This window comes from Ranitomeya imitator, chromosome 2 (genome assembly GCF_032444005.1).
Source record: "Ranitomeya imitator isolate aRanImi1 chromosome 2, aRanImi1.pri, whole genome shotgun sequence".
In the NCBI taxonomy this organism is placed as follows: Eukaryota; Metazoa; Chordata; class Amphibia; order Anura; family Dendrobatidae; genus Ranitomeya; species Ranitomeya imitator.
The window spans coordinates 400,497,792-400,521,376 of record NC_091283.1 but is presented as its reverse complement, the minus strand read 5'-3'; the positions used below and the strand labels follow the sequence as shown (position 1 = coordinate 400,521,376).

At 47.0% G+C, this 23,585-nt stretch overlaps 1 protein-coding gene across 1 annotated transcript in view; it reads right to left on the bottom strand.

The window, feature by feature from the left end:
• Window positions 1-23,585, bottom strand: part of COX10 (cytochrome c oxidase assembly factor heme A:farnesyltransferase COX10) — a 109,322-nt gene that overhangs the window by 69,757 nt on the left and 15,980 nt on the right. The window contains exons 2-4 of the mRNA XM_069750614.1: window positions 18,275-18,402; window positions 17,556-17,829; window positions 17,113-17,237 (exon numbers count right to left, since the gene is read on the bottom strand). Of these exons, the coding sequence (XP_069606715.1) occupies window positions 17,113-17,237; window positions 17,556-17,829; window positions 18,275-18,402 (527 nt within the window). The remainder of the gene's footprint in view (window positions 1-17,112; window positions 17,238-17,555; window positions 17,830-18,274; window positions 18,403-23,585) is intronic.

Here is a 23,585-nt window from a genome sequence, read left to right as displayed (position 1 = left end):
CCAGACAAATCACCAGTATCAATAACCTTTATATTGGCATCTGATGTCACAGACACTGCTATCACTACGTGTAGTATATCCATTACCGATGGTTACACTACTCCTGTAATAATCCTGAGCTACATCCTGTATTATACTCCAGAGCTGCACTCACTATTCTGCTGGTGCAGTCACTGTGTACATACATTACATTACTTATCCTGTACTGATCCTGAGTTACATCCTGTATTATACTCCAGAGCTGCACTCACTATTCTGCTGGTGCAGTCACTGTGTACATACATTACATTACTTATCCTGTACTGATCCTGAGTTACATACTGTATTATACTCCAGAGCTGCACTCACTACTCTTCTGGTGCAGTCACTGTGTACATACATTACATTACTTATCCTGTAGTGATCCTGAGTTACATCCTGTATTATACTCCAGAGCTGCACTCACTATTCTGCAGGTGCAGTCACTTTGTACATACATTAGATTACTGATCCTGTACTGATCCTGAGTTACATTCTGTATTATACTCCAGAGCTGCACTCACTATTCTGCTGGTGCAGTCACTGTGTACATACATTACATTACTTATCCTGTACTGATCCTGAGTTACATCCTGTATTATACTCCAGAGCTGCACTCACTATTCTGCAGGTGCAGTCACTTTGTACACACATTACATTACTTATCCTGTACTGATCCTGAGTTACATCCTGTATTATACTCCAGAGCTGCACTCACTATCCTGCTGGTGCAGTCACTGTGTAAATACATTACATTACTAATCCTGTACTGATCCTGAGTTACATCCTGTATTATACTCCAGAGCTGCACTCACTATTCTGCTGGTGTAGTCACTGTGTACATACATTACATTACTTATCCTGTACTGATCCTGAGTTACATCCTGTATTATACTCCAGAGCTGCACTCACTATTCTGCTGGTGCTGTCACTGTGTACATGCATTACATTACTAATCCTGTACTGATCCTGAGTTACATCCTGTATTATACCCCAGAGCTGCACTCACTATTCTGCTGGTGCAGTCACTGTGTACATACATTGCATTACTTCCCCTGTACTGATCCTGAGTTACATCCTGTATTTTAATCCAGAGCTGCACTCACTAATCTGCGGGTGCAGTCACTGTGTACATACATTACATTACTGATCCTGTACTGATCCTGAGTTACATCCTGTATTATACACCAGAGCTGCACTCACAATTCTGCTGGTGCAGTCACTGTGTACATACATTACTTATCCTGTACTGATCCTGAGTTACATCCTGTATTATACTCCAGAGCTGCACTCATTATTCTGCTGGTGCAGTCACTGTGTACATACATTACATTACTTATACTGTACTGATCCTGAGTTACATCCTGTATTATACTCCAGAGCTGCACTCACTATTCTGCTGGTGCAGTCACTGTGTACATACATTACATTACTTATCCTGTACTGATCCTGAGTTACATCCTGTATTATACTCCAGAGCTGCACTCACTATCCTGCTGGTGCAGTCACTGTGTAAATACATTACATTACTAATCCTGTACTGATCCTGAGTTACATCCTGTATTATACTCCAGAGCTGCACTCACTATTCTGCTGGTGTAGTCACTGTGTACATACATTACTTATCCTGTACTGATCCTGAGTTACATCCTGTATTATACTCCAGAGCTGCACTCACTATTCTGCTGGTGCTGTCACTGTGTACATGCATTACATTACTAATCCTGTACTGATCCTGAGTTACATCCTGTATTATACCCCAGAGCTGCACTCACTATTCTGCTGGTGCAGTCACTGTGTACATACATTACATTACTTCCCCTGTACTGATCCTGAGTTACATCCTGTATTTTAATCCGGAGCTGCACTCACTAATCTGCGGGTGCAGTCACTGTGTACATACATTACATTACTGATCCTGTACTGATCCTGAGTTACATCCTGTATTATACACCAGAGCTGCACTCACAATTCTGCTGGTGCAGTCACTGTGTACATACATTACTTATCCTGTACTGATCCTGAGTTACATCCTGTATTATACTCCAGAGCTGCACTCACTATTCTGCTGGTGCAGTCACTGTGTACATACATTACATTACTTCTCCTGTACTGATCCTGAGTTACATACTGTATTATACCCCAGAGCTGCACTTACTATTCTGCTGGTGCAGTCACTGTGTACATACATTACATTACTTATCCTGTACTGATCCTGAGTTACATCCTGTATTATACTCCAGAGCTGCACTCACTATTCTGCAGGTGCAGTCACTTTGTACATACATTACATTACTGATCCTGTACTGATCCTGAGTTACATCCTGTATTATACTCCAGAGCTGCACTCATTATTCTGCTGGTGCAGTCACTGTGTACATACATTACATTACTTATACTGTACTGATCCTGAGTTACATCCTGTATTATACTCCAGAGCTGCACTCACTATTCTGCTGGTGCAGTCACTGTGTACATACATTACATTACTTATCCTGTACTGATCCTGAGTTACATCCTGTATTATACTCCAGAGCTGCACTCACTATTCTGCTGGTGCAGTCACTGTGTACATATATTACATTACTTCTCCTGTACTGATCCTGAGTTACATACTGTATTATACCCCAGAGCTGCACTCACTATCCTGCTGGTGCAGTCACTGTGTAAATACATTACATTACTAATCCTGTACTGATCCTGAGTTACATCCTGTATTATACTCCAGAGCTGCACTCACTATTCTGCTGGTGCAGTCACTGTGTACATACATTACATTACTGATCCTGTACTGATCCTGAGTTACATCCTGTATTATACTCCAGAGCTGCACTCACTATTCTGCTGGTGCAGTCACTGTGTACATACATTACATTACTTATCCTGTACTGATCCTGAGTTACATCCTGTATTATACACCAGAGCTGCACTCACTATTCTGCTGGTGCAGTCACTGTGTACATACATTACATTACTGATCCTGAGTTATATCCTACATTATACTCCAGAGCTGCAATCACTATTCTCCTGGCGCAGTCACTGTGTACATACATTACATTACTTATCCTGTACTGATCCTGAGTTACCACCTGTATTATACCCCAGAGCTGCACTCACTATTCTGCTGGTGCATTCACGGTGTACATACATTACATTATTTATCCTGAGTTACATCCTGTATTATACCCCAGAGCTGCACTCACTATTCTGCTGGTGCGGTCACTGATCACATGACTTCTGCGTTTGGGGCAGTGAGACCCTTCATCGATCAGGGCTATTGAGGTGGGAGGATTCTCCATGTCTTCAGGCTCATTTAGCTTATGAAAAACGCTTCTCGCCTGGTGATCAGATCCTTTATGTCGGCATTAAAATCATCATTATCACCTATGGAAGTAACAGGGAAACCGGTGACCATAAAGACATGCAAATGCTAGGACAGGTATATAGACCCTCCGCCATCCCTCTGTAGATTGAGCTGCCTGCAAACCGTCAGATAATTATCAGCAATTTATATCAATATTACAGACAAAACCAGAACGACATCAGAAGAAAGAATACACCAACTCCGGGCTGGGAATTCCTGAATGGAGCGTCTGAAGACAAATGATAGACTGGTGTGTGAGGTCGGAAGGAGGAAATCATAAAGATCCCAGATTGTGAAGAGATGAAAGCTCCTCAGCCACAACCTGAGAGTTCCAGTCATAACAATTTTGATGACAGCGAACCATGTAATATTCACAAATCCCCCCGTAACCGTTATATTCTTGTACATAGGAGAAGTATTATAATAGTTATATTCTTGTATATAGGGGACAGTATTATAATAGTTATATTCTTGTATATAGGGGACAGTATTATAGTAGTTATATTCTTGTACATAGGAGCAGTATTATAGTAGTTATATTCTTGTATATAGGGGTAGTATTATAGTAGTTATATTCTTGTACATAGCAGCAGTATTATAGTAGTTATATTCTTGTACATAGGAGCAGTATTATAGTAGTTATATTCTTGTACATAGGGGCAGTATTATAGTAGTTATATTCTTGTACATAGGGGCAGTATTATAGTAGTTATATTCTTGTACATAGGGGCAGTATTATAGTAGTTATATTCTTGTACATAGGGGCAGTATTATAGTAGTTATATTCTTACACAGTACAGACCCAAAGTTTGGACACACCTTCTCATTTAAAGATTTTTCTGTATTTTCCTGACTATGAAAATTGTACATTCACACTGAAGGCATCAATGCTATGAATTAACACATGAGGAATTATATACTTAACAAGAAAGTGTGAAACAACTAAAATTATGTCTTATATTCCATGTTCTTCAAAGTAGCCACCTTTTGCTTGGATGACTGCTTTGCACACTCTTGGCATTCTCTTGATGAGCTTCAAGAGGTAGTCCCCGGGAATGGTCTTCCAACAATCTTGAAGTTCCCAGAGATGCTTAGCACTTGTTGGCCCTTTTGCCTTCACTCTGCGGTCCAGCTCACCCCAAACCATCTCGATTGGGTTCAGGTCTGGTGACTGTGGAGGCCAGGTTATCTGGCGTAGCACCCCAACACTCTCCTTCTTGGTCAAATAGCCCTTACACAGCCTGGAGGTGTGTTTGGGGTCATTGTCCTGTTGAAAAATAAATAATGGTCCAACTAAACGCAAACCAGATGGAAGAGCATGCCGCTGAAATATGCTGTGGTAGCCTTGATGGTTCAGTATGCCTTCAGTTTTGAATAAATCCCCTACAATGTCACCAGCAAAGCACCCTTACACCATCACACCTCCTCCTCCATGCTTCACGGTGGGAACCAGGCATGTAGAGTCCATCCATTCACCTTTTCTGCGTCGCACAAAGAACCAAAGATCTCAAATTAGGACTCATCAGACCAAAGCACAGATTTTCCACTGGTCTAATGTCCATTCCTTGTGTTCTTTAGCCCAAACAAGTCTCTTCTGCTTGTTGCCTGTCCTTAGCAGTGGTTTCCTAGCAGCTATTTTACCATGAAGGCCTGCTGCACAAAGTCTCCTCTTAACAGTTGTTGTAGAGATGTGTCTGCTGCTAGAACTCTTTGTGGCATTGACCTGGTCTCTAATCTGAGCTGCTGTTAACCTGTGATTTCTGAGGCTGGTGACTCGTATAAACTTATCCTCAGAAGCAGAGGTGACTCTTGGTCTTCCTTTCCTGGGGCGGTGCTCATGTGAGCCAGTTTCTTTGTAGCGCTTGATGGTTTTTGCCACTGCACTTGGGGACACTTTCAAAGATTTCCCAATTTTTCGGACTGACTGACCTTCATTTCTTAAAGTAATGATGGCCACTCGTTTTTCTTTGCTTAGCTGTTTTTTTTCTTTCCATAATACAAATTCTAACAGTCTATTCAGTAGGACTATCAGCTGTGTATCCACCAGACTTCTGCACAACACAACTGATGGGCACAACCCCATTTATAAGGCAAGAAATCCCACTTATTAAACCTGACAGGGCACACGTGTGAAGTGAAAACCATTCCCGGTGACTACCTCTTGAAGCTCATCAAGAGAATGCCAAGAGTGTGCAAAGCAGTCATCAAAGCAAAAGGTGGCTACTTTGAAGGACCTAAAATATAAGACATATTTTCAGTTGTCTCACACTTTTTTGTTAAGTATATAATTCCACAAGTGTTAATTCATTTTTTTGATGCCTTCAGTGTGAATGTACAATTTTCATAGTTATGAAAATACAGAAAAATCTTTAAATGAGAAGGTGTGTCCAAACTTTGGTCTGTACTGTATATAGGGACAGTATTATAGTAGTTATATTCTTATACATGGGGCAGTATTATAGTAGTTACAGTTATGGCCAAAAGTATTGACACCCCTGCAATTCTGTCAGATAATACTCAGTTTCTTCCTGAAAATGATTGCAAACACAAATTCTTTGGTATTATTATCTTCATTGAATTTGTCTTAAATGAAAAAAACACAACAAGAATTGTCCTAAAGCCAAATTGGATATAATTCCACACCGAACATAAAAAAGGGGGTGGACAAAAGTATTGGCACTGTTCGAAAAATCATGTCATGCTTCTCTAACTTGTGTAATTAACAGCAGCTGTAAAGGTACCTTCACACATAACGATATCGTTAAAGATATCGTTGCAACGTCACGCGTTTTTGTGAAGTAGCAACGATCCCGCTAACGATATCTTTATGTGTGACAGCAACCAACGATCAGGCCCCTGCTGGGAGATCGTTGGTCGTGGGGAATGATCAGGACCTTTTTTTGGTCGCTGATCACCCCGCTGTCATCGCTAGATCGGCGTGTGTGACGCCGATCTAGCGATGTGTTCACCTGTAACCAGGGTAAACATCGGGTTACTAAGTGCAGGGCCGCACTTAGTAACCCGATATTTACCCTGGTTACCATTGTAAAACTAAAAAAAAAAAAAAAACAGTACATACTTACATTCCGATGTCTGTCACGTCCCCCGACATCAGCTTCCCTGCACTGTGTAAGCACCGGCCGTAAAGCAGAGCACAGCGGGAACTTCGGCATCGTTGAAGACAGTTTCAACGATGCCGAAGTCTTTCCCCGGATCGTTGGTCGCTGGAGAGAGCTGTCTGTGTGACAGCTCCCACACAACGACTTACCAACGATCAGGCCAGGTCGCATTGCTGGTCGTGATCGTTGGTAAATCGTTTAGTGTAACGGTACCTTAACTTACCTGTGGCACCTAACCGGTGTTGGCAATAACTAAATCACACTTGCAGCCAGTTGACATGGATTAAAGTTGACTCAACCTCTGTCCTGTGTCCTTGTGTGTACCACATTAAGCATGGAGAAAAGAAAGAAGACCAAAGAACTGTCTGAGGACTTGAGAAACCAAATTGTGAGGAAGCATGAGCAATCTCAAGGCTACAAGTCCATCTCCAAAGACCTGATGTTCCTGTGTCTACCGTGCGCAGTGTCATCAAGAAGTTTAAAGCCCATGGCACTGTGGCTAACCTCCCTAGATGTGGACGGAAAAGAAAAATTGACAAGAGATTTCAACGCAAGATTGTGCGGATGTTGGATAAAGAACCTCGACTAACATCCAAACAAGTTCAAGCTGCCCTGCAGTCTGAGGGTACAACAGTGTCAACCCGTACTATCCGTCGGCGTCTGAATGAAAAGGGACTGTATGGCAGGAGACCCAGGAAGACCCCACTTCTTACCCCAAGACATAAAAAAGCCAAGCTGGAGTTTGCCAAAACTTACCTGAAAAAGCCTAAAATGTTTTGGAAGAATGTTCTCTGGTCAGATGAGACAAAAGTAGAGATTTTTGTGTTTTTTCATTTAAGACAAATTTAATGAAGATAATAATACCAAAGAATTTGTGTTTGCAATCATTTTCAGGAAGAAACTGAGTATTATCTGACAGAATTGCAGGGGTGTCAATACTTTTGGCCACAACTGTACATTCTTGTTCATAGGAGCAGTATTATAGTAGTTATATTCTTGTACATAAGGGGCAGTATTATGCTAATCATATTCTTGTATATACGAGCAGTATTATAGTAGTTATATTCTTACATATAGGGGCAGTATTATAGTAGTGATATTATTGTTCATAGGAACAGTATTATAGTAGTTATATTCTTGTACATAGGAGCAGTATTCCAGTGGTTATATTCTTGTTCATAGGAGCAGTATTACAGTAGTTATATTCTTGTACATAAGGACAGTATTATAGTAGTTATATTCTTGTATATAGGAGCAGTATTATACTAGTTATAGTCTTGTACATAAGGGGCAGTATTATAGTAGTCATATTCTTGCTCATAGGAGCAGTATTATAGTAGTTATTTTCTTATACATAGGTGCAGTATTAAAGTAGTTATATTCTTGTATATTTGTATATAGGAGCAGTATTATAGTAGTTATATTCTTGTTCATAGGAGCAGTAATATAGTAGTTATATTCTTGCTCATATGAGCAGTATTATAGTAGTTATATTCTTGTATATAGGAGCAGTATTATTGTAGTTATATTCTTGCTCATAGGGGCAGTATTATAGTAGTTATATTCTTTTTCATAGGGACAGTATTATAGTGGCTATATTCTTGTACATAGGAGCAGTTTATAGTAGTTACATTCTTGTTCATAGGGGGCAGTATTATAGTAGTTATATTCTTATATATAGGGGCAGTATTATAGTAGTTATATTCTTATATATAGGGGCAGTATTATAGTAGTTACATTATTGTTCATAGGAGCAGTATTATAGTAGTCATATTCTTGTTCATAGGAGCAGTATTATAGTAGTTACATTCTTGTTCATGGGGGCAGTATTATAGTAGTTATATTCTTGTACATAGGGGCAGTATTATAGTAGTTATATTCTTATACATAGGGAGCAGTATTATAGTAGTTATATTCTTATATATAGGAGCAGTATTATAGTAGTTATATTCTTATACATAGGTGCAGTATTATAGTAGTTATATTCTTGTATATTTGTATATAGGAGCAGTATTAAGGCCCCTTCACATTTAGCGACGCTGCAGCGATACCGACAACGATCCGAATCGCTGCAGCGTCGCTGTTTGGTCGCTGGAGAGCTGTCACACAGACCGCTCTCCAGCGACCAACGATGCCGGTAACCAGGGTAAACATCGGGTAACTAAGCGCAGGGCCGCGCTTAGTAACCCGATGTTTACCCTGGTTACCATGCTAAAAGTAAAAAAAAAACAAACACTAGATACTTACCTACCGCTGTCTGTCCTCCAGCGCTGCGCTCTGCTTCTCTGCTCTCCTCTTGTACTGTCTGGGAGCCGGAAAGCAGAGCGGTGACGTCACCGCTCTGCTTTCCGGCTCACAGCCAGTACAGGAGGAGAGCAGAGCGCAGCGCTGGAGGACAGACAGCGGTAGGTAAGTATGTACTGTTTGTTTTTTTTTTACTGTTAGCATGGTAACCAGGGTAAACATCGGGTTACTAAGCGCGGCCCTGCGCTTAGTTACCCGATGTTTACCCTGGTTACCAGTGAAGACATCGCTGGATCGGTGTCACACACGCCGATCCAGCGATGTCTCCAGGGAGTCCAGCGACGAAATAAAGTTCTGGACTTTATTCAGCGACCAACGATCTCCCAGCAGGGGCCTGATCGTTGGTCGCTGTCACACATAACGATTTCATTAACGATATCGTTGCTACGTCACAAATAGCAACGATATCGTTAACAATATCGTTATGTGTGAAGGTACCTTTATAGTAGTTATATTCTTGTTCATAGGAGCAGTATTATAGTAGTTACATTCTTGTTCATAGGGGGCAGTATTATAGTAGTTATATTCTTGTACATAGGAGCAGTATTATAGTAGTTATATTCTTGCAAATAGAAAGAAGTATTATAGTAGTTATATTATTGTACATAGGGGACAGTATTATACTAGTTATATTCTTGAACATGGGCGCAGTATTATAGTAGTTTTTCTTGTACATAGGAGCAGTATTATAGTAGTTATATTCTTGTACATAGGGGGAAGTATTATAGTACTTATATTCTTGTACATTGGGGCAGTATTTTATTAGTTATATTCTTGAACATGGGAGCAGTATTATAGTAGTTATTCTTCTACAGAGGAGCAGTATTATAGTAGTTATATTATTGTACATAGGGGACAGTATTGTAGTAGTTATATTCTTGAACATAGGTGGCAGTATTATTGTGGTTTTGTGTATTTTTGTGGAAATGATGTGTCCTCAAAGCAGACTGTTACGAGAGGTGACACTGAACACTGGGGATATCTTACAGCCAGGTGACTGGGATAGCTGTGGAGCAGCACTGATGAAGGCGGGGGGCTGTCTGCGGAGTTGCCACTATTCACAGATGTCCCCCGGCACATTGCCTTAGACATATTATAAATTGTGTAGAAAATACTTGGGACTCGCACATAGACGGGAGATGAAAGCAGATTGTGGACACATGAAATAGCGCAGAAATGCCGGAGTGATGACAGACTGATGACAGGGTATTTAGTCTGCAGTGATTTCTCTCTCTGCAGCTGTAACAGGACAGTGAGATATGAGGCTGCAATTCTCATCGATGTCTCTGTCAAGTCTAAGGAGGTCGGAGGTGCCTGTGCAAGAGCCATGGAGAAAGGCCCAGAAGGTGAAGAATAGAAACCCCCTCAACCATATCTCCATGCTCTACAATGGCCATCGATGGTCGTATTTTAGGGCCATGTGGTTGTGTCTTCTGCCCGATCTGACAACAGTCGTCAAACGTTGGTAAAGTTGACGTTTTCAGATGTTCCCCACCAAGTCCATGATGGGTGATGGTATACTGACTGACATGAATGTCCTGGGATCTGTGATGAGGCAGAAAAGTGTCCTGCTGGTTCCTGTGCCTCCTGTCAGGGGGATGGAGGAGCACGTCGCTCCCATCGCTCTCATGCCAGAGATTTCTGCTAACAACCTGTCATAAATCCCATGTCATTTCCATCAGGTCCTGCTCCCTAGGACGGTGTAACTAGGACTGCCCTCTATTACCCTGCAGAGTGTTGTCAGCACGGCTGCAGATTATAGGCCTCTCCATAATGACGGTGCCTGCATCGCTCAGCACTCGGGGATGAGGACGATCCGCTCCTTCCCAGGTTTTACAAAACATAATTATGTATCGGGTACAAGAGAGAATCAGCTGGGCCTGGAGGCCGACCTCTGACCCTGAGCGGCAGGACTCCCTCTATGGCCTGCTATCTGCTGGAGGCTTTGTCATAGGGAACAATGATTGCTGCCGATTTAGCACTTTCATTCCTAATGCAAAATGCACATAAGCCAAGGAGCAAACCTGCCACTTCCCCTTTAAGAGCAGTTGTTCCACTACAGATGTCTGACATTATCATCTATCTATTGTCTCTTCACAGACAGCCCCTTTAAGGCTAGGAATACATGGTGACTTCAGTGGCACAGCGCCAAGAAGAACGCAAGCCACACGAGCAAAAAATGCCATTCTGGGACACGTCATGAAATAACTCCTCCATTAGAATTTACACCCGAGGGAAGGCCCCAGCACCCAAATGTACACCCGAGGGAAGGCCCCAGCACCCAAATGTACACCCGAGGGAAGGCCCCAGCACCCAAATGTACACCCGAGGGAAGGCCCCAGCACCCAAATGTACACCCGAGGGAAGGCCCCAGCACCCAAATGTACACCCGAGGGAAGGCCCCAGCGCCCAAACATACACCCGAGGGAAGGCATCAGCGCACAAATGTACACCCGAGGGAAGGCCCCAGCGCCAAAACATACACCCGAGGGAAGGCATCGGCACACAAATGTACACCCGAGGGAAGGCATCAGCACACAAATGTACACCCGAGGGAAGGCCCCAGCGCCAAAACATACACCCGAGGGAAGTCATCGGCACACAAACGTACACCCGAGGGAAGGCATCAGCACACAAATGTACACCCGAGGGAAGGCCCCAGCGCCAAAACATACACCCGAGGGAAGGCATCGGCACACAAATGTACACCCGAGGGAAGGCCCCAGCGCCAAAACATACACCCGAGGGAAGGCATCGGCACACAAATGTACACCCGAGGGAAGGCATCAGCACACAAATGTACACCCAAGGGAAGGCCCCAGCGCACAAATGTACACCCGAGGGAAGGCATCGGCACACAAATGTACACCCGAGGGAAGGCATCAGCACACAAATGTACACCCGAGGGAAGGCCCCAGCGCCAAAATATACACCCGAGGGAAGGCATCAGCACACAAATGTACACCCGAGGGAAGGCATCAGCACACAAATGTACACCCGAGGGAAGGCATCGGCACACAAATGTACACCCGAGGGAAGGCATCGGCACACAAATGTACACCCGAGGGAAGGCATCAGCACACAAATGTACACCCACGGGAAGGCCACAGTGACTGAATATACACCCGAGGGAAGGCACCAGCGCCTGAGCATACGCCAGAGGGAAGGCACCAGCGCCCGAACATACAACTGAGGGAAGGCCCCAGCGCCCAAATGTACACCCGAGGGAAGGCCCCACCGTTTGAATGTGCACCTGACGGTCCCTGTCCCAGTTATGCCAAGACTTCCGCAGAAGGATGTGTGTAGGATGTCAGGTAGGATGCACGATTGTCTTTTGTGCACCTGCTCATTGTTCATGTTGGACGTGACGGCCGGATTTGCACCGGGGGGTAAAATCTCTGAGTGGGGAGGAGTGGGCCTGAGTGTGTAGAGCACAGAAACACAGTATGGTGGGGAAATAGAAAAGACAAAGATGAAAATAAGACATATAAAAAAAAAAGTAAAAAAAACAAAAGCAAAAACATGTGAGCAGTGATAAGAACAGGACCAGAAAAGAGGACTATGTAGTGATAATGGATGACTCTTAAATGTAGAGAGACCCGTTGGGATCTAGTGATTTGGGGTCATGGAAAGCCCCTTCCCCTTGAAATAGTCACATGACAAACACATTGTTAGTAGCACAGGTTGCATGCGACCATTTATCCCTGCCCAATGTTGGAGCGACTGTAAGGCTATGTGCACACGATGCGGATTTAGTGCGGATCCGCAGCGGATTTTTCCCCGCAGAAACGCTGCAGATCCGCACTGTGATTTCCAGTACCATGTAAATCAATGTGGGAAAAAAAAAAGCTGTGCAGATGGTGCGGAAAAATCTGCGCGGAAATGCTGCGGATTTAAAAGAAGTGTATGTCACTTCTTTTGGGCGGATCTGCAACGTTTCTGCACCCTTCCATTATAGAAATCTGCAGTGGTAAAAACCGCACAAAATCCGCATAAAAACTGCATAAAATCCGCAGGAAAGTCTGCACCTGCGGATTCTGCCAGGAGATGCGGATTTTGTGCAGAAAATTCTGCACCCCATTCCGCAACGTGTGCACATAGCCTAATACTGTCGTCTACTCACACATTTTCCAAGCAGGACAGGTGCCGTCCGGATGGGCTATCCACTTTAAAAGAAGGCTGACAACAGAGAACAATAAAACACCCCTCTCTACAGAGCTGACAAATGTAAGAGCAGAGCCTTTAAGCTCCCATGCTGTGTACAGGAGCAGGGATGTCTCGGGTGTTTCTGATCCTTTGCGAGGCACCCGGCACACCGCGGTCCTACACCCCCGCCGTCCCCTCTCAGTGGCGGTGTCTGGCGGAGAGCCCATTACCAGGACCGGCTCTGCAATCATTACAAGGTGTGCTGTGCAGAGATAATAGCAGCCGCCTCTCCGCTGTGTATGATCCGATCCTGCAGGGAGATAAGGAACCTGCCGCATCAGCTCCTCTTCAGGAGACTCATCCTCCCCCTATAACACTTCCATTATGGCTATGATCACACCACATTACGAGCCCCCTGTGTGCTGGGGGTGAAGGGCTGCGGACTAGGTGATCAGTGAGGGATAAAGGCATTTACTGCGGTGCGAGTCCATGAATGATCCTCTAAGCCACAACTACCATTTTTTAGCAAGTAGGAGGAATGTCGGCCTCTAATGCATTAGCTACAAGGCGGGATGGGGTCACAGCAGTGGTGGAGCTCATGGCACTGCTCTGCTGAGGTGGCACAGGACTGTAGGCACCCCTGCATTGTAGTAGGGTGGCCCGTTATACCACCCCGTCCACACTTCATCCTGGGTGACCCGAAGTCCATTCCCTTATCAAATGTAATCTGTCAACAGCAGCAGACAAGCCGAGGCAGACCAGAAGAAGGGGCAAGCCGGGTCTGTATCTGTGTACAAAAAATGGGGGCAGTTCTGTCTCTCTACAGGAAATGGGGAACAGGTCTGTGCCCATCTACAGGAAACCGGTTACGGCTCTGTATCTGTGTACAAGAAATGGGGTTGGTTCTGTGTCCATCTACAGGAAATGGGGAACAGGTCTGTGTCCCTCCACGGGAAACAGGCTACGGGTCTGTGCCTGTGTATAAAAAATGGGGGCGGTTGTGTGTCTCTCTACAGGAAATGAGGAACAGGTCTGTGTCCCTCTACAGGAAACCGGTTACGGCTCTGTATCTGTGTACAAGAAATGGGGGCGGTTCTGTGTCCATCTACAGGAAATGGGGAACAGGTCTGTGTCCCTCCACAGGAAACCGGCTCCGGGTCTGTGCCTGTGTATAAAAAATGGGGGCGGTTGTGTGTCCATCTACAGGAAATGGGGAACAGGTCTGTGTCCCTCCACAGGAAACCGGCTCCGGGTCTGTGTCTGTGTATAAAAAATGGGGGCGGTTGTGTGTCCATCTACAGGAAATGGGGAACAGGTCTGTGTCCCTCTGCAGGAAACCGGCTCCGGGTCTGTGTGCAAAAAATGGGGGTGGTTCTGTGTCCATCTACATTAAATGGGGAACAGGTCTGTGTTCCTCCACGGGAAACAGGCTACGGGTCTGTGTCTGTGTGCAAAAAATGGGGGTGGTTCTGTGTCCTTCCACAGGAAAAAGGCTACGGGTCTAAATAAAAGTAAGGCTACTTTCACACTAGCGTCGTGCACTGCACGTCGCAATGCGTCGTTTTGGAGAAAAAACGCATCCTGCAAAATTGCTTGCAGGATGCGTTTTTTCTCCATTGACTAACATTAGCAACGCATTGCGACGCTTTGCCACACGTCGCAACCGTTGTGTGACGGTTGCGCCGTGTTGTGGCGGACCGTCGGCAGCAAAAAACGTTACATGTAACGTTTTTTGCTGCGTTGTGTCCGCCATTTCCGACCGCGCATGCGCGGCCGGAACTCCGCCCCCCACATCCCCGCAACTCACAATGGGGCAGCGGATGCGCTGGAAAAATGCATCCGCTGCCCCCGTTGTGTGGCGCTTGCGAAACCGGCTACGGGTCTGTGTCTGTGTACAAGAAATGGGGGCGGTTCTGTGTCCCTCCACAGGAAACAGGCTACGTGTCTTTGTACAAGAAATGTGGGCGGATCTGTGTCCTTCTTCCGGACATGGAAATCTGGTCGGCCACAAGAAATGGGATGCAGGGCTGTGCCCCTCCACGGGAAACAGGCTATGGGTCTGTGTCTGTGTACAAGAAATGTGGACAGTTCTGTCTCTCTCTACAGGAAATGGGGAACAGGTCTGTGTCCCTCCACGGGACACAGGCTACGGGTCTGTGTCTGTGTACAAGAAATGTGGGCGGATGTGTCCTTCTTCAGGAAATGGAAATCTGGTCGGCCACAAGAAATGGGATGCAGGGCTGTGCCCCTCCATGGGAAACAGGCTATGGGTCTGTGTCTGTGTACAAGAAATGTGGGCGGATGTGTCCTTCTTCAGGAAATGGAAATCTGGTCGGCCACAAGAAATGGGATGCAGGGCTGTGCCTCTCCACAGGAAGCAGGCTATGGGTCTGTGTCTGTGTACAAGAAATGTGGGCAGTTCTGTCTCTCTCTACAGGAAATGGGGAAAAGGTCTGTGTCCCTCCACGGGACACAGGCTACGGGTCTGTGTCTGTGTACAAGAAATGCGGGCGGATCTGTGTCCTTCTTCAGGAAATGGGGAAAAGGTCTGTGTCCCTCCACGGGACACAGGCTACGGGTCTGTGTCTGTGTACAAGAAATGTGGGCGGATCTGTGTCCTTCTTCAAGAGATGGGGAACAGGTCTGTGTCCCTCCACGGGAAACAGGCTATGGGTCTGTGTCTGTGTACAAGAAATGTGGGCGGATCTGTGTCCTTCTTCAGGAAATGGAAATCGGGTCGGCCATAGGAAATGGGGTGCAGGGCTGTGCCCCTCCATGGGAAACAGGCTACGGGTCTGTGTCTGTGTACAAGAAATGTGGGCAGTTCTGTCTCTCTCTACAGGAAATGGGGAACAGGTCTGTGTCCTTCCACGGGACACAGGCTACGGGTCTGTGTCTGTGTACAAGAAATGTGGGCGGATCTGTGTCCTTCTTCAGGAGATGGGGAACATGTCTGTGTCCCTCCACGGGAAACAGGCTTTGGGTCTGTGTGTACAAGAAATGTGGGCGGATCTGTGTCCTTCTTCAGGAAATGGAAATCGGGTCGGCCATAGGAAATGGGGTGCAGGGCTGTGCCCCTCCACGGGAAACAGGCTACAGGTCTGTGTACAAAAAATGGGGACGGATTTAATGTCCCTCTACAGGCAATGGGGACAAGATTGTTTCCCTCCACATGAAATGGGGGGGGGGTCGGGGCTGTGTCCCTCTACAGTCAATGAAGGACAAGGTTGTGTCCCTCTACAGTCAATGAGGGAGGAGGCTGTGTCCCTTTACAGTCAATGGGGGTGGGGCTGTGCCCCTCAACAGGAAATGGGGGCAATCTATGTACCTATAGAAGTGTTTACATTTCAACAGACTTTTCTTGGCAATCGTGGCAAGTCCATGTCCCTCTACTCCTAGTCTCCTGTCACGCTGCAAACAAGCATAACTGAGAAGGGACAATTCCTGGGACAATAGCCAGAGCAATGCATGCTGAAAAATGAGGGGGTTGGGAGTTTTCCGACAACTATAGTGCTGGCAGAATACTGGTAAAGAGAAACTATCTTCTGAAAAAGAATGGATGGTTAGTTACAGAGTATGACAATCAGGGCAGGTCCTGGAAACACACACATGACGACAGCCCACCGAGACCGCTACTCCTGGGTCCAGCTAGTTCCATTAAAATTAATGGAGTTTTCGTCACTATTAAAGGAAACCGCTGACGGCACCACCACCAATCAGTATCTTATAACCCGTTATGGCACCTTAATAGATCTGTACTTGCTCATAGCTCTATTAGAAGGGTGCAGATATTTGCCTATGGACTTGTCAGGTTTTGGACAAAGATCGGTTCCAGATCACAAGCAAAAAACAATCATGGGACAAAAATGAAAGACCAAATTATAGCATGGGATAAAAACAGGTTCACCACTGATCACTAGAATGGGCATCCATAGCCCCACACCGTCCTCCCTGCAATGGAGAGGAAATAGAACAACCTCAGTGTGGCTCCAGTCTCTGGGGCTAAGGAGATCACGGAGCGTAGCCCTTGGTACTACTGATCATGGGGATCAAGACCACCTCATACACAAACGGAGCTCATAGAGTAAAACACAGATCAAGAAGAACCAACGAACCAAACAGGTGCCTAATATATATCCACATGTATCACCGGCCACTTACCTGGTTAATGGAGTTGGCAGCACATGAGGCCAGTCCGGTGCCAACAGAGGCCAACAGGAAGCAGCTCAAGTCAAAGGGCACAGGAGCCATGGCATAGCCAGCGGAAGCTGTGATCACCACCAAAGCTGCAAACATAAGAGGTAGCATTATAGTATCTACTCATATTACAACATGCCCTCCACGGTGGCGGCCAGAATATTGTCCGCCCGGCGGCGGCCAAGACATCGTCCGAAGGGCGGCGGCCACGACATCATCCGACGGGCGGCGGCCAGGAGATCATTAGGCATTCCATTTTTCTTTATCTCGCTGTCTTGCTAGAAGATTGTTAAACCTTCACTCCAATACTGGTCACAATCAGGCCTGATTAACCCTTACATGTCCACAGTCAGATACAGAGCGCGGGTGCCTATTACTATCTGCTGGGCGCAGACATCAGCACTTACCTGACAGTCGGATTTTGGACAGCCGGGCTAATATTCCAGGTAATGTGGACACATCTACTTTGATTTCCTTCCAGCCTCTCTCCTCAGAGGAAGCTGTCGGTCGCTCGCCGGTTTGGTCGGGGCTCCCTTCCTGACCGTTGGACGGGTCTGTGATTGGCAGCACAGCTGATACAGACTTCACCTCCGGCATGGCGCCCTCCTCTGGCATCACCGACTCGGCCAGGTCCTCCTTTGCTTTTGCTCTTTGGCATAAAACCCCCAAATGTGTCACATACTGGAAAAGAACAGTTGACGTAATCAGAAGATATTTTATGGAAGGTGACTGAAATCTTAGCCAAAACCAGTCGTTCTCTGAGAAAGTTCTCTGCAAACTGCAGACAAAGACTACAATGCCCAGCATGTCCCTACAGCTGCTGTTAGTCATGGGTTGTCATGGCCCCCTACACTTCCATTCTATTTTGTATATTTGTAAACACATATAGAAACATTGTATTTGTATGTAGCCATGGAAACCAGAGTGAAAACCTCCATTGTTTACACTGTAGGTAAATTTAAAAAAAAAAAAAACAATGGTTAATCCCCTCAGTAGCTGTGCACTATATGGAAACAAAAATAATGGGCCATCCTGAATGGGTTAAAACAAGCAGCGTGAGGCGCCACGCTAACCACTGGGTGATGGGACAAGAGAGACATAAATCAGCGCATATGGCTGCACGTACTTTACGTTTGGCGGGATGAAACACAAGCCATCGGTCACTTCTTCTCCTGTAGGTTCGGAGCAGGCGGCACGCTGCTGGAGACACCACCACTGCCCGCTGGATCTGCGCCAAACACATTCCTGCCACACCTGAGTAGGAAGAAGAAACACGGTTTACATTGCCGGCATGTGAGTCCCCCACACTGGTCCTTCGGCAATAACAGCTGATATTTCATGGTATTCAAGTGCCAGATCCACAGCAATGAGATAATTGTCAGATTGGGAAAGGATGATATATTCATCGGATCGTCAGCAGTCAGATAATTGCCGGCAGTGAGATAATGTCGGATCATCAGAGTTCAGATAATAGGCGGCAGTGAGATAATCGTCAGATAGGCGGCAGTGAGATAATTGTCAGATAGGCGGCAGTGAGATAATTGTCAGATAGGCGGCAGTGAGATAATCGTCAGATAGTCGGCAGTGAGAAAATCGTCAGATAGTCGGCAGTGAGATAATCGTCAGATAGTCGGCAGTGAGATAATCGTCAGATAGGCGGCAGTGAGATAATCATCAGATAGGCGGCAGTGAGATAATTGTCAGATAGGCGGCAGTGAGATAATTGTCAGATAGGCGGCAGTGAGATAATTGTCAGATAGGCGGCAGTGAGATAATCATCAGATAGGCGGCAGTGAGAAAATCGTCAGATAGTCGGCAGTGAGATAATCGTCAGATAGGCGGCAGTGAGATAATCGTCAGATAGGCGGCAGTGAGATAATCATCAGATAGGCGGCAGTGAGATAATCGTCAGATAGGCGGCAGTGAGATAATCATCAGATAGGCGGCAGTGAGATAATCGTCAGATAGGCGGCAGTGAGATAATCATCAGATAGGCGGCAGTGAGATAATCGTCAGATAGGCGGCAGTGAGTAATCATTTTATTGGTAGGGTTGAGTTATCGATGACAGTGAGATAATCATCAAATCAGCGGCAATGAGATGATCGTCAGCAGTGACATAATAGTTGGCTTGGCGGCAGAATGATAATCATCAAATCTGTGCCAATTAAGAGATCAGCTAAGCTATAAAAGGATAGATTATCAAGAGCCGGACCCTTTAAAGCGATTACCAAATTCATTACATTCATACCATAGAGCAGGCTGATTTCATTAGTTCCTGCAGCCACCAATAGGGGGAGCTAAGGAGCTGCATGTATACAGATAAAACACTGAACTCTGTTGTACACCGGTATGCACTTGGCTCCCCCTATTGGTGGCTGCAGGTAGTAAAAACATTGTCATGTAATTCTATGTCTTGCTGTGGATCTGGAGCTCTGTATAAGAATGATGGAGCGCAGGCATCATAAGAGATACATCATTATATTCACCAGCACAGATTATGGAACCTAAAGACAACATGGTGGGAAATTTACTTGCTTTGTAAAGCCATGATCCAGAAACTGTTATGTGAGGGAAGAAGGGGACTTATTCTTCAAGAAGATGGCGCCAGCAGGGAAATATCACTTAGCACAATACCAAATAAAGGAATGGCACGAATGCTTCTATTAGGGAAAACAGCACATCAGGGGACAGTCAGGGGGTTTTCAATTAGCCGAATGTTGCCTGAGAGATCGGCAGAGGCGTTCAATTCTACAATGCAGGGGATCCTGGGTACAATAAATCAGAGGAGTAGACACGTGCGCCCGAGATCTTCAGCTATCCTTTCCTAAAGTTACAGGTAACTAAATACCAGGCAAAGACACATACTACAGAATAAAGTCTGCACCGCAGGTTAATTTCACAGACATTGTTCATGAGATTTGGGAAGATGATGATGATGAACCCAAAACAACCACTGATCAGCAATTCTACATCTCTGAGAGCTCGGGAACAGATGTTCTCCATGTCCGATCTATGGGAAGACTGTTCAACCTCTGGTAGGAAAGCTCCCACTGCCATGCACACAAAAACAAAAACTTTCCCTGGAAAACTGAAGTGTTTTTCATCGAAGCCTGTACATGGGAGAACGCTGTGAGAAAACACTGGGATCCCGCCCTCGCTCTTTGCCGCTTTCCAGTAAAGCAAACTTCCCCCTCAATCACATTTTCTTTGGTCACCGAAGAAAGCGTAATTGGTGTAAAAACATGTCAGCGAGCCATTTCACGAGATCATTAGATCGACATTAAACAAACATTGCGCGCACATTTTTCCAGTCGCCGCGTACTTCTGGGGTCGTTTATGTGGAAGCGGACGGAAATGAGAAATGACTGCGCTGCTACAGAGAGGCCTGTTATACTGGAGTGCGGAGAGTGACCTCACTGGAAGGATCGATGCCGAACATCAGGTAAGGAGGAAGACGCCACCCTCCGAAAATCAGCACATACCCCAGTCAGGACTGGGGCAAAATACACAACTAGAGCACTATAAACCTCCACCACCATCATCAATCACTAACATCCAACCCGGGACTGAGGAGAGACCCGAAGAAAGACAGGAGAGGCCGAGCATCCAGCCCAGGACTGAGGAGAGACTTGCAGAAATACAGGAGAGGCCGAGCATCCAGCCCAGGACTGAGGAGAGACCTGCAGAAATACAGGAGAGGCCAAGCATCCAGCCCAGGACTGAGGAGAGACCTGCAGAAATACAGGAGAGGCCGAGCATCCAGCCCAGGACTGAGGAGAGAAATACAGGAGAGGCCGAGCATCCAGCCCAGGACTGAGGAGAGACTTGCAGAAATATAGGAGAGGCCGAGAATCCAGCCCAGGACAGAAGAGAGACCTGCAGAAATACAGGAGAGGCCGAGCATCCAGCCCAGGACTGAGGAGAGACCTGCAGAAATACAGGAGAGGCCGAGCATCCAGCCCAGGACTGAGGAGAGACTTGAGGAAATATAGGAGAGGCCGTGCATCCAGCCCAGGACAGAAGAGAGACCTGCAGAAATACACGAGAGGCCGAGCATCCAGCCCAGGACTGAGGAGAGACCTGCAGAAATACAGGAGAGGCCGAGCATCCAGCCCAGGACTGAGGAGAGAAATACAGGAGAGGCCGAGCATCCAGCCCAGGACTGAGGAGACCTGCAGAAATATAGGAGAGGCCGAGCATCCAGCCCAGGACTGAGGAGAGACCTGCAGAAATATAGGGGAGGCCGAGCATCCAGCCCAGGACTGAGGAGAGACCTGCAGAAATACAGGAGAGGCCGAGCATCCAGCCCAGGACTGAGGAGAGAAATACAGGAGAGGCCGAGCATCCAGCCCAGGACTGAGGAGACCTGCAGAAATATAGGAGAGGCCGAGCATCCAGCCCAGGACTGAGGAGAGAAATACAGGAGAGGACGAGCATCCAGCCCAGGACTGAGGAGAGACCTGCAGAAATACAGGAGAGGCCGAGCATCCAGCCCAGGACTGAGGAGAGAAATACAGAAGAGGCCGATCATCCAGCCCAGGACTGAGGAGAGACCTGCAGAAATACAGGAGAGGCCGAGCATCCAGCCCAGGACTGAGGAAACCTGCAGAAATATAGGAGAGGCCGAGCATACAGCCCAGGACTGAGGAGAGACCTGCAGAAATACAGGAGAGGCCGAGCATCCAGCCCAGGACTGAGGAGAGAAATACAGGAGAGGCCGAGCATCCAGCCCAGGACTGAGGAGACCTGCAGAAATATAGGAGAGGCCGAGCATCCAGCCCAGGACTGAGGAGAGACCTGCAGAAATATAGGGGAGGCCGAGCATCCAGCCCAGGACTGAGGAGAGACCTGCAGAAATACAGGAGAGGCCGAGCATCCAGCCCAGGACTGAGGAGACCTGCAGAAATATAGGAGAGGCCGAGCATCCAGCCCAGGACTGAGGAGAGACCTGCAGAAATACAGGAGAGGCCGAGCATCCAGCCCAGGACTGAGGAGAGACCTGCAGAAATACAGGAGAGGCCGAGCATCCAGCCCAGGACTGAGGAAACCTGCAGAAATATAGGAGAGGCCGAGCATACAGCCCAGGACTGAGGAGAGACCTGCAGAAATACAGGAGAGGCCGAGCATCCAGCCCAGGACTGAGGAGAGAAATACAGGAGAGGCCGAGCATCCAGCCCAGGACTGAGTAGAGACCTGCAGAAATACAGGAGAGGCCGAGCATCCAGCCCAGGACTGAGGAGAGACCTGGACAAATACAGGAGAGGCCGAGCATCCAGCCCAATACTGAGGAGAGAAATACAGAAGAGGCCGAGCATCCAGCCCAGGACTGAGGAGAGACCTGGACAAATACAGGAGAGGCCGAGCATCCAGCCCGGGACTGAGGAGAGAAATACAGGAGAGGCCGAGCATCCAGCCCGGGACTGAGGAGAGACCTGCAGAAATATAGGGGAGGCCGAGCATCCAGCCCAGGACTGAGGAGAGACCTGCAGAAATATAGGAGAGGCCGAGCATCCAGCCCAGGACTGAGGAGAGACCTGCAGAAATATAGGAGAGGCCGAGCATTCAGCCCAGGACTGAGGAGAGACCTGCAGAAATATAGGGGAGGCCGAGCATCCAGCCCAGGACTGAGGAGAGAAATACAGGAGAGGCCGAGAATCCAGCCCGGGACTGAGGAGAGACCTGCAGAAATATAGGGGAGGCCGAGCATCCAGCCCGGGACTGAGGAAAGCTGCAGAAATACAGGAGAGGCCGAGCATCCAGCCCAGGACTGAAGAGAGACCTGCAGAAATATAGGGGAGGCCGAGCATCCAGCCCAGGAATGAGGAGAGAAATACAGGAGAGGCCGAGAATCCAGCCCAGGGCTGAGGAGAGACCTGCAGAAATATAGGAGTGGCCGAGCATCCAGCCCGGGACTGAGGAGAGACCTGCAGAAATATAGGAGAGGCCGAGCATCCAGCCCAGGACTGAGGAGAGACCTGCAGAAATATAGGAGTGGCCGAGCATCCAACCCGGGACTGAGGAGAGACCTGAAGAAAGACAGGAGAGGCCGAGCATCCAGCCCAGGACTGAGGAGAGACCTGCAGAAATATAGGGGAGGCCGAGCATCCAGCCCAGGACTGAGGAGACCTGCAGAAATATAGGAGAGGCCGAGCATCCAGCCCAGGACTGAGGAGAGACCTGCAGAAATACAGGAGAGGCCGAGAATCCAGCCCAGGACTGAGGAGAGACCTGCAGAAATACAGGAGAGGCCGAGCATCCAGCCCAGGACTGAGGAAGCCTGCAGAAATATAGGAGAGGCCGAGCATACAGCCCAGGACTGAGGAGAGACCTGCAGAAATACAGGAGAGGCCGAGCATCCAGCCCAGGACTGAGGAGAGACCTGCAGAAATATAGGGGAGGCCGAGCATCCAGCCCAGGACTGAGGAGAGACCTGCAG